General features: G+C 47.0%; 1 protein-coding gene across 1 annotated transcript in view; it reads right to left on the bottom strand.

Moving 5' to 3' along the window:
- The window catches only part of LOC103210421, a 606668-nt gene that overhangs the window by 29808 nt on the left and 564656 nt on the right, over positions 1-12204 (bottom strand). The window contains 1 exon segment of the mRNA XM_042783036.1: positions 3002-4025. Within this exon segment, the coding sequence (XP_042638970.1) occupies positions 3002-4025 (1024 nt within the window).

Here is a 12204-nt window from a genome sequence, read left to right as displayed (position 1 = left end):
CCAACTCTGCCCACAGGGACTCCTCCTTCGACCCAACTCTGCCCACAGGGACTCCTCCTTCGACCCAACTCTGCCCACAGGGACTCCTCCTTCGATCCAACTCTGCCCACAGGGACTCCTTCTTCGATCCAACTCTGCCCACAGGGACTCCTCCCAACATGAGGCATATTCTACCTGGCTGTATTGTGTCGGAATGCTATGATCAGTGTGGACACCCACACAAAGGATGCTTTGCTGTCAGCGAGCCTTGGATTATCCTCACCCAAAGAAGTGTCTGAGCTTTTCCTCTGAGGGAGTTTACCTGTAAGCCCTCAGAATGCCCTGCCTGTTAAGAGTGTCTCTGTTTACCTGGGAGCCTTGGCCATGCCAGACAGTCAATACTAGCTAACAATATGATTTATGACGACTGACTTGGTCCATGCAGCAGCTCACTACCAGAGGGGCTGAAGACTCAAGGCAGCAACATGAGAGGTCAACAATGTCTACATGAGTGAGCGCCACTAGAAATCCTGGACAGCAAGGTTCAAGTAGGCTTAATGCAGCTTCTACCAAAATCCCAATGTGTTTTGTATAGAGAGATAAGCATATCCTAAAACATGTAAGACGTGAGACTGTCTCTCACTACTTTGGACATTATCAAGAGGGACCAGTCCCTAGAGAAGGACATCATGCTTGGTAAAGTAGAGGGTCAGCAAAAAAGGGGAAAATTCTCCATGAGATGGACTGACACAATGGCTGCAGCGAGCTCAAACACAGCAACGATGGTGAGGATGGTGTAGGACTAGGCAGCGTTTCATAGGGTCACCATGAGTCGGAACAGACTTGATGGCATTTAACAATAACAGTTCCTCTGGATTTTTTACTGTTATTAGCACCATTGTCAGGTCCCGCTGAGTCAGTTCCAACTCTGAGCAACCCTACATACAACAGGATGAAATACTGCCTGGTCCTGTACTGTACTGACAATTGTTTGACCTATGCCTATGTTTGAGCCCACTGTTGCAACCACTGTGTCAATCCATCTCGTCGTAAGTCATCTTCTTTTTTGCTGACCTACTTTACCAGATACGCTGTCTTCTCTAGGGAACTAGGAAAGCTACATACATATTTAAAAAAAAAAAAAAAGGAGAAGTCATATTACCCATTTTAAGATTTACTGAACAAGACACTGTGGTACTGACAGAGGGTCACACATGTATGTCAGTGGAAGGTTATCAAGAAACGATCAACACAAATATGCCCGACTGCTTTTTGACCAATGAAGGCAAGACAAACTTTTCAACAACTGAACATCCATAGATTAAAAATAAATAAAAAAGAGAAACAAATTCAACCTCAACTCCACACCATTATACGTAAGTGAATTCAAATATGATCAGAAATGTAAAGTAGAACAAACCATTTAGAAGAATACAAACTTTGGGGCCTTGGGCATGGCAAAGAATCCTCAGACATGTCACCTACAAGACCTACATGGTACATTCACAACAGAGACAAGTGTTAAAGCAACACAGAATCACTTCTCACTGCAACTGTGATGCAAGACCACATGTGGTCATTTCAGAAGGCTCTAGAAGTTTCAGACTGGGTACATAATTATTTTCATAGCTTACTTTTTTTTTTTTAATTTAAGGTAATACTACAGCACGTAGCTCAGAACCCAGGCTTTAAGAACATACCAGAGGAGGAACAACAAAATACCACCATCAATGACTGACAGTATGGTAGTAACTGTGAACTCACACAGACCTGCATGTGTACATGCTGCTCTGTCTGGGGAAATTCCCATCACTTCAACTTATAGCAAGGCCTCAGACAATCTTTTAAAAGTAAAAAAAATCTTCTATCTCTATGTTGGTTGGTTGGTTTTCCCCAGAGCATATAATGATCCTTTAATTCAGTTATATGTTTTATTTTGTTTTAGTGCTAAGTCAGTCCCTTGAAAACTGCTATGTAGGTCTGGAGAAGCCTCTCTACTGAGGATTAATAAAGCTGAGGAATCTGAGTGAGAAGACAATGAAGACTACTCAATTGGGAAGATCACACAATTAAACTATCATCTCTATACCCCAGCAAAAATAAAGGAGAAACACACACACACATATACAACTTAGGGATCTAGAAAAAATGTGAGTGTGGGTAGGCCAAACACACGAGGAAGTGGTTTGTTTTTAAAAAATCAAAGACTTTAAGGTCTTGAGTGGTGCAGTAAAATGTACCAATTCATATGTACATGTTTAGGTCCTTAAATAGGAAAGTATTTCCTCAAGACTTCATATTAATCATAAAGACTTAGGCTCCTCAAGACCAGACGCAATACTCATGGACAAAGATGTTCAGTGTTTTCAGCCCTGAGTCTCCTAACACTGGGCAGCAGTGAACATGTGTCCACATCACAGGGATGAGATCTTTTACCTTTGTAACCACACTCCCGTCTCCCTAAACAAGGAAGGAACGACAAATCGTCACAAGCTTGGCAGAAAGTGTGAAAGCAGCTTTGTGCCCACTTGTTCCTCTGTCCTTCTACACCTCCCTATTGCTCTTTAAAAATATTCCTGAGATAACTCTGCAGTGTAAAGTAAGGGAAAAGATGTTGCTAGAGATTATCCTAAGTGCACAAAAACCACTGGGTCTCTGTCCCAGATAAATTCTCAGATGTAGATGCTGACTTTAGATGGGTCAATTTCTAAAATTTCTCTTTAGATAACAAACGATAATCTACCACAAAATGTTGCCTCATTTGGTTGACTCTTGTGGCCTTTCCCTCTGGCATGAGCAATCAGATGCTGAATAAGATGATTCCTCTGGCCAAAGATTATCCTCCATGGTTACATTAAAAAAATCCTTCTCCAGTAGGAGTTCCTGGATGTTGAGCGACGTTTGCCCACTTGTGAAAGGTCTATCCACATCTGTCACACTGACAGGACTTTTCATAGTATGAATCCTTTGATGCTGAGTGAGGGAGGAGCTGCGGCTGAAGGCTTTCCCACATTCAGTGCACTCATAGGGCTTCTCCCCAGTGTGGATGATGGCATGTCGGATGAGATTGGTACTCCGGCAGAAGGCTTTCCCGCACTCGATGCACTCATAGGGCTTCTCCCCTGTGTGGATCTGCTGGTGCCGCATAAGGTGTGACCTGCGGTTGAAGGCCTTTCCGCATTCCACACACTCATAGGGCTTCTCCCCAGTGTGGATGCTGTAGTGTCGAATGAGGTCTGCTCTATCGCTGAAGGCTTTTCCACACTCTTTGCACTCAAATGGTTTTTCTCCAGTATGGGTTCTTTTATGCAAGACAAAGGTGGAGTAGTGCGTGAAGGCCTTCCCACACTCACTGCATGTGTAGGGCTTCTCCCCAGTGTGGATCCGCTGGTGCTGCTTGAGGTGTGCCCTACGGCTAAAGGCCTTCCCACACTCGCTGCATTTGTAGGGCTTCTCCCCAGTGTGGATGACGTAGTGTTGAAGGAGGTCTGCACTCTCACAAAAAGCTTTCCCACACTCGTTGCATTCAAAGGGCTTCACTCCAGTGTGGATCTGCTGGTGCCATGTGAGGTATGACCTGCGATTGAATGCCTTCCCACATTCAATGCACTCATAGGGCTTCTCGCCCGTGTGAATGATGTAGTGTCGAATGAAGCCCGGCCGGTCACGAAAGGCTTTCCCACACTCCTTGCACACAAAGGGTTTTTCCCCAGTGTGGCTCCTCTTATGCAAGACAAACGTGGAGCGGTGGGTGAAGGCCTTCCCACATTCACCACACTCATAGGGCTTCTCGCCGGTATGAATCCGCTGGTGCCGTGTCAGGTGTGACCTGCGGTTGAAGGCCTTCCCACACTCTCTGCACTCATAGGGCTTCTCCCCAGTGTGAATAACATGGTGCTGAAGGAGGTGTGTGCTCTTGCTAAAGGTCTTCCCACACTCTGTGCATTCATAGGGCTTCATGCCAGAGTGAATCCGCTCATGTCGAACAAGGAGGCAGTTCTTATTAAATGCTTTCCCACATTCCGTGCATTTATAGGGATTTTTTTCTTCATGAACTGAAGGATCTTTTACTGGTCCACTTGTATCAGGTTTAAGGAGAATGTCTCCTGGAGAGACTTGCTTCTGTACAACCCCTGAAGGCACATTTTCGTCTGTCCACATACTGTAGTGTTCAGGGCTTAGGTTCCCAAGGAGCATCTTCTCCTTCTGGGGCTCTATCCTTGGCTTCAAGTGCCCTTCTTGAATGTTCCATAGCTCCTCCAGATCCTTGGCTCGCTCCAGCCTGGAGTTTCTTGAGGCTCCCTGCCTCAACTGGTCCTGGAGTGAAACTTCTTCAGGCAAGGCTGGGTGACAAGTGACAGGCTTTGTTGTCCCAAGCTTTTCACTATCACCTGAAAGGACTTCAAGACGCAAAATTTGTGATTAGTAATTAGTATTAGTGATGTTAACACAGAAGACAAAAAATCATCACTTCCGCGAGAACATGAAAATGGAAATATTACCTTTGTGCCTTCTGTGTTTTGACATCTCTGAAACCCAAGTTTGCCATTTCTTTCCTTTCTGGTTCTTAGACTCCTGAAATCTTTAGAGGGAAATTTAGTGGGTGAGTGTGGGGCGGAGGGTCTGGAGTAGAGACCCTTGTGCACAGTCAACACCAGGTTCAAGGGTACACAGTAATTCTGACACTGTGGTAAGCATACTCCAAGTCAGGATGTTTCAAGATACTGGAGGAACCTAGGGAAAAGGAACCTAGGGTAGCCCAGATGGGTGACTTCAAAAGAGATTGGAGAATGTCACAGAAGACATCCAAAAAGCTGGGGCCTCAGTGACAGGGACAAGTTACCAGGTAGAGTGGGAAGAACACTGCAACCTTAGCACACAGAAGGCACAAAGTCACATGGTCTTCAGCAAACCCAGGAACGGCCACTGAGAAAGCCAAGGTGTGCAGGGCAGAGGGGAGGCTGATTCCCAAGGTTCTGACTTGGGTCACAATGAGGATGAGCATTTCCACTCCCAAGATGGGGCTTGTAAGGCAGAATTGAACAAGATCTAAGTTCTGGGTGGGCACACTGAGTGTGGTGTGCCTGACAAAAAGCTGGGTGAAAAGCCTAGTGAAAGAGACACAACCTGATGGAGAAAAACATACTCCTTCTCTTGAAGACATTAGAGAAGACCCATGTAAATGGAGATCTTACCCAGCAAGGAACTGAAAATCTGATGATTCCAATGTCTACTAAAGAAAATGAGTTCAGTCCATGAAAGAGAAAACTAACTTGAAAGAAATATACCAAAATATTGATAATGACTGTTTTGACTAATAAAATTCCGAATGCTTGTTGTTTTCATTAAAAAAAAAAAAAATGAATCTATATATAATACCTTTCCATCAAAAAGAAAAAAAAAAAGGAACGGGATAATAAACCCATGATTCAGGAAAATGTTACTTCTCTGGAGGACACACAGGGATGGGGAAGAGAAGCAGCAGAGAGAGAAGCAACCAGAATCCAGGTAGTCAGAGCAGCACAGAGACAGAGGCAACCAGAATCCAGGTAGTCGGACTTGCACTAGGGTTCCCTTCCCATGATGTTTTCCTAAGTTGCTCATGACCTAAGGTGAACACCTCAGATTTTTTTTTGTAGTTTTCATTATTATTGTCTTTCATTATCAGTATCTTTACAACTCTAGCAGTATTTTAAACAGTAAATCACAACACTGAACATCTGTGAGTGAACATCTGAGAATGACATCAGCAAATTGCATGCTGCAACTATAAGATGTAAAAACTAACATTATTAACTGAAAGATATACTCCCTCCCCTCCCACCAAAAAAAAAAAACCAATGCTTGCAGTTTGCTGTAAGTAAAACACATCCTAAGTCAGAGACTACACACACACACACACACACACACAATGTTTTCATGCCTGGGTGGGTAATGATATTCAGTGTATTATTTTAAAAAATAAATGAATGAGGAAAAAAAAATAATTGAATCAGGGTTATTCATGGACCAATGATGAGAATGTGTCATTAACCAAGGTTTATAATTACTCTAAATCTCCACGTCTGAGGTGCAAAAAAAAAAGTTCAAAGCCACTTGAACATTATGCTGAAGATCTTGGTCTCCAACCACAAAAAAAACGAGGCCCATGAGAACTCAACACTAGTTTTGTGGTACCCTGTAAGCCACTCAATTCCCTATGCCTTCACTTCCTCTTCTAAACAATAGGGACAAAACCAGAGGCTGCCTCACAGGGCAGTTAGGACCATGCCACTGACTCTATGGCAGTAGGTTTGGTTGGGTGAGTACAGGTAACAGTCTCTGTGGATTTGGGGAGCCATTATAGATAATTAAGAAACCCACGAGCTTGGGATGGCTGATGATAAAAGAAAGGCCCTAGGGGGTAGTCAATGAAAAAGGACAGAGTCCTTCTAGCTCGTGACCTAGTCTGGGGGACAGGGGAGAGAGAGGAGAGATGGGTGGTCTGAAGTGGAGGGAGCCCAGAGCCTGATTTTACCTCAAGCAGCCCATTCTTCCCCAAGAGTGTGAGACTCTGACGGGGTGGGAGGACAGAGGATGCATGGGTCAAAAGACTCCATGGTGCCACGTTCCCAGAGAGGTAACAACAGGAGGCTTCCCAAGGGGATACAGTGTCAGCAATCTCTGTGAGGTCTACAAGGACCCCCTACTGTCTGGCTCCCAGTCACCCACCTGGACAGGTGCTCTGGGACAGGTCTTTCTTCACAGCCCCCAGCTCCTGCCTCAGCTCCAGCTCATAGATCAGCTCTGGTTTGGTTATAGAACACCCTGTTCACAGAGAAAGGGGAGGACAGAGACTTTTGTGAGGAGAAATAAAATCTCTTAATGTAATCTGGGACTTCAGGGTGGAAACAAGGCCTCAGAATGAGGCTGCTTCCATCCAAGCCAACATAATACCGACCTAGAACCAACCCGGGGCGCAAATGCCATCCCTGGGCCCCAAGACTGTACACAGACAGTCGTGCTGGCTGTTCAACCCGCCCCTCTGACCTGCAGCCTGCAGAATCCAGCACTGTTCACACATAGCCACGGCACCCAAGGAACAGCCCCTCCTTCCGGAAGGAGTTGTCCATTAATCCCAGTCTGTGAGCCTTAATCTGCCTATGCATTAGAGCCCCCTGAGGCTGTCTAGTTCCCATTCACAGACCCACTGACAGCGCACCTCTGAGGGGTGAGCTTGGGTGATTTTGCATCCCAGGGCAGGTGAAAAGCACTGCTATCCACGATGTGCAAACTGCATCCTGATCCTCAGTCATCTGAGGGAGTCAGGACATGAAGGTTCCAAGGAACGAAGATGCCTCATAACCCAGGCCATGTTATTCAGAACACTGGATGGCATAGATAGCAGAGGCCTCCTGGGGGCCCTGCCTGATTCACCTCTGTCTGGGAAAACACCTCCCCTGTGTCCCTGACAACTGAACAGGGAAATGTGTGACCAAGGCAAAGCTGAATGGTGTACTCCTTACATGGAGTGTGGAGTAAAGAAAGGAAAGTCAAGAAGAACATGAACTTGTGTGAATGATCAGAATTCCCAGGTGTATAGTAGAGCTGACAAGGGGCAAGGTTATGGTCATTACTTTGTCACAGCTAGCTACCCAGAGGGACCGAGTAGTTGATCCTGCGGGCTTGGGACCATAGTCGCAGGGGACATCAAACTCAATTGGCATAACATACTATACAAAACATTGTTCCACCTACTACTTTGGCGAATAGCGACTGGGACCTTAAAAGCTAGGAAGCTGCCATCTAGATGCAACAACAGGTCTCTCCTCGTCAAGAAGAAAGAAGAAAACCAAAATTAATGGAAACAATCAGTCCTAGCGACTGGTACACCATCCGATCTGCAACCTATACAACTATGAGACCAGAAGAACCAGATGGTGCCCAGCTACCACTGCCCTCCACTTGGAAGGGATGTAGGAGATCCTGCATAAAGAGGGAGAACAATGTGGTACAAAACTCAAAATCATTTGGAGGCAAAAAAAAAAAGAAGGTGGGGACCAGGTTTGCTGGTCCAATGGAGCCTGGTGTAACTAACCACTGAGACTATGGCCCCTAGCTGCCCTTCAGGTCTGGAATTGAACCCACAACTGTGGTTTCCAGCCAAACAAAGTACAGGCATGTGAGTTAAACATTTACCTCAAGTAGACACACGCCCTGGAGAGAACAATCATGGGAGAAGGAAAGGCTGCTTATGCACAGGGAGATAGCTCAGGGTGCAGAAGAGTATGAAGGGATGGACACTGGGAGGAGGTAACTATGGGGAGGAAGTGGGAGGGGAGCTGCTGCATTGTAAATTTTGGTCAATGACATGAGACAAAGTATATGTGAACTGCTGTATGAAAAGTGAATTTACTCTGTAAATCTTCACCCAAATCCTAATAATAAAAAAAAAAAAAAACAGAAAAAAAAAAAAAGAAGAAGAACATGAACTTGTGGCCACTCCCTGCCTCAAGAATGCCCGCGCACCCCCAACCTGTGGCCTGAGTCACTCATCAGGCCTGGACTCCCAGACTGTGGCCGCGAGTCACCCTTCAGGCCTGGAACTAAACTTACTCCCACAGCTTAACTCTCAGCCAAACAATAGACAGGCCTATGAGCTGAAACCTACCCCAGGGAGATGCATTCCTTAGAACAATCAACCATGGGACATCAGAAGGGCAGCATTTGCACAGGGAGAAAGGTAGGGAGGCAGGAATGCATAGACAAGAAGGACACAGGGAAGGGTGACCACAGGGAGGAAGTAGGAGGAGAGCTATTCCACTGTGGGGGCTGTAATCAATGTCAGAATGAGCTGCACATGAACCTTTGAAAGTAAAACAAATCTGCTTTGTAAAACCTCACCCAGATCACAGTAAAAAGTGAAGGAGTAAAAAAAAAAGAACGACCTCACAGTGGACAGCTGCAGATGGAAAGAAACATATATACATACATACAGACTTGCAGATAAAAGCAGATCCAAGGACTCTGGGAGCCTCAGACAATAAGGACTGAGGTGACCAATTCCAGTCACAGACTTGCTAAGACAGAAAAGACAGTGATGGAACACACCCACAGTGAGAAGACAAGACAAGGGACTCAGAAGCCAGGACATGATGCTCGTACTTCCTCTGGGTTTCTACACCTCCCTTCATGGGGCCCGGCTGAAAATCCGCCCTGGACAGCCTGTCTCCTTCCACTTCACCCTGTGAACCATTAGAGGAAGTAAGTTTCTTCCTCATTAATCCCTCAGTGGGGTGCAAGGAGGCCGGCCCAGTAGACCTGACGCAGGAGGGCAAAAGGTCCCCTTTCTGTGGGGTCCCCCGCATGGTGAAGAGGTGAGGCCTTACCCAGTGAGGCAAGGAACCTGCAGGTCTCTAGCATCACCTCCCTGTATAGGGTCTTCTGAGCCAGGTCCAGCTGCCCCCACTCCTCCCGCGTGAAGGTCACGGCCACATCCTCAAAGGTCACAGACATCTGGCAAGTCAAAGAGAGGCAGTGGTGCTGATTTGAGCCTGCTGGATGGGCTGAGAGCTTGTCTGTCCACAGTCAAGGTGCAGAGAGACTCATTGAGGCCCAACCACCCAGCACCTCCCGAGGGTCTAGCTAGATGCTGGGATGCTGGGGGTTGCTATGAGCTAGAAACGACCAGACATCACGACAAGGTACAAAAGCTTCCTATAATGGGTGTCGTTAGGGAACAGGACAGGAAGCTCCGTGAGCTATCAGAAGATGAAGATGGCCATGAAAACAACACTACCACCAGTGGCAACTGGGCCTCCCTGGTTCTCACTCATCCTCCAATCACTGACGGAGCAGCCGTCAGAGGCCCGACACGGTTGCAGGACTGAGGATGACAAGGAGCCAGCCACCTCCACTCGCACTGAGCGAACGGCTGCAGAAAGAAACGCAGCGACTTCCTCCCTTCCAGCCGCCCAGGAGCCGTCTCCCACCTGGCGGAGAGCAGCGATTCCGAATGCACCCCCACTCACCTGGGCCTGGTCCCGCCGCGCCGCCGCCATCGCGGGACCCTGTGCAGGGCAGGGCCCGGACAGGAGAGCTATCGGGGCCCCGAGCCCAGCGGCCCTACTCCTACCCCGCGTGGGACGACCTCGGCTGACTCGCACCCGGGGCCGCAGTCTCCCCGATGTAAGGGGCGTTCAGGTCCCGGGCCCCGAATCTGGGCGAGCGAGCGCACAGCGGACGTCCCCGTTACCCGACAGGAGGAGGTCCGGCTTCTCCAACGGCGTGGGAGTGGGACCTGTCCTCCTTACCGTCCTTACGGTCCCGGTCCCTAAGGTAACAAACCCAACCCAAGGCTCTGGTTCCCACAGCCCGAGAAACTCTACGGCCGCAGATACATGACGTAACCCGCAAAACGCAGGAAGTCCCGCCCCCACAGGCGTGAGCCGCAGGAAACGCCCTTTTTCTAGACCGTTATTGGAGTAGCACAGGCCCAGACGCACTTTAGGCAGCTTCTGTTTTTTTACCACACGTCTTCAAGTAAACGCACACTCGTCTGGAGACCCACCTCTTGAGAGTGGGTGCACAGTCGGGGAGAAAAAGGAGCTGCTGTGAAGCCGTCCTGGTAACTCCCGCTGAAACCGAGAAAACGAGTGTAGACGGAGAATACATTGCCGATGGATCAACCCCGGACCGGTCCAACGCTGAGTGGTTGGGGACAGGAAACCCACAAAGCCATGTTAGTAGTTCTGCCAGTCATCTCAGATGTATATTATAGAAAATCTCCTGACACCGCTGTATATCCAGGTTTTTCTCTTGGTTTTCTGATGGATGGCCCTGAAGGTTTCGAGAAGTAAGGACTACAGTGCCACCTGTGCAAAGAAATTACAATCCAGACCTGTTGACAGAAAAGACACTATTTGGATGAATCTCTAGCAGAGGTTCTTTACTGTTTTTCCTTTCTTTATCTGAGCTTAGTTTCTCCCCCTAATATTAACCCCAAACGATCCCATGGCTTCCACGGTAAGGACCTTCTTTTGCAGTCCAATCCAATTCCGTACCATGAAGCTCCCTGCCAGTGCCAACCTTGAGGCCTTTTCCCAGTCGTTTATTCTTACTATGGGATTTGAAATTTTCAGTCACAATAAAGGCCATTTTCCTTGGGCTGAGACAGATACACACTGCTAATTTCCTCTTATCCAGCAGACAACCAAAGTCATCAATTCTTACCAACTTACAGGAAAGGAAAAGGGGCCCCTTTTCTTGAGGCAGGTGACAAGAAGTCAAGGATCCTGAGTATCCACACCCGCTTCACTCTGCCGCCGTCTGCCCTTAAAAAGGGGTCGGTCCACCCAGGTCAAAACAATAGCTCATCACTCCCGTTTGCTTGTTTTCATCTCTCCTTGGTTGATATTCCAACTCCCCTTCCTCATTGAGGTACAAAGCCAAAAAGACATATACATAGTAGGGATGCTGGGCTGGTTTTGCTCCTCATAGCATTTGGAAGTCTTAACCCCTAATAACTATGAATGTTATGATACTGGATCTTTGAAGATATTATTAAATGGAAGAATTCCAAAATTCCCTGACCAACGATACCCCGAAGAAAATAAACTTCATGAAGCAGCTTTAAAAAAAAAAAGCAAAATCAGTGTTAAAACAGTGATGCAATAATACATGTCCATTTGCATGTGTTTCTTTACCTCCTTAAATATTTTCATGATTTAAGCCTTTGTATTTCTCACAAAGATTTATGGACTGCTAGGGTAGGACAGGAGCTCTGGTGGCGTAGTGCCTAAGAAATCTGACTACTAACCAGGAGGCTGGTGGGTTTGAACCCACTCCTCAGAAGGAAGGTTGGGCAACCTATTTCTGTACTGATACCACCTTGAAAACCCAAGGAGGGGTCGCTATGAGTCAGATCTGGATCGACGCCAGTGAGATTAGGGTAGGACATCAAAAGGTGACGGAAGGAATACAGTCACCATACTAAAAGAATTGGTCAACATTCATCCATTTTAGGAAGTAGCATATGAATAAGCCTTGAACTGTTGATGGTGATTGTCTCCCCCCCACCCCACCCCAGGAACTTAGGAGTCAAAGGGTGCTGCCCCCATGTCCTTTTTGCAAACGTCTTGTAAGTAAGTATTTTGGGCCAAGGAATTGGTGAAGAATTGTCAAACATGGAGCAAAAGGACTAACAGGAGCACTCAACAATAATGAGACAAGAGTAAAGAATACAGA

The sequence above is a fragment of the Orycteropus afer genome, unplaced genomic scaffold, assembly GCF_000298275.1.
Source record: "Orycteropus afer afer isolate SDZICR_OR568_19922 unplaced genomic scaffold, OryAfe1.0 scaffold00610, whole genome shotgun sequence".
NCBI classification, from domain to species: domain Eukaryota; kingdom Metazoa; phylum Chordata; class Mammalia; order Tubulidentata; family Orycteropodidae; genus Orycteropus; species Orycteropus afer.
The sequence above is the reverse complement of the archived record's forward strand: the minus strand, read 5'-3'. Positions and strand labels throughout refer to the sequence as shown.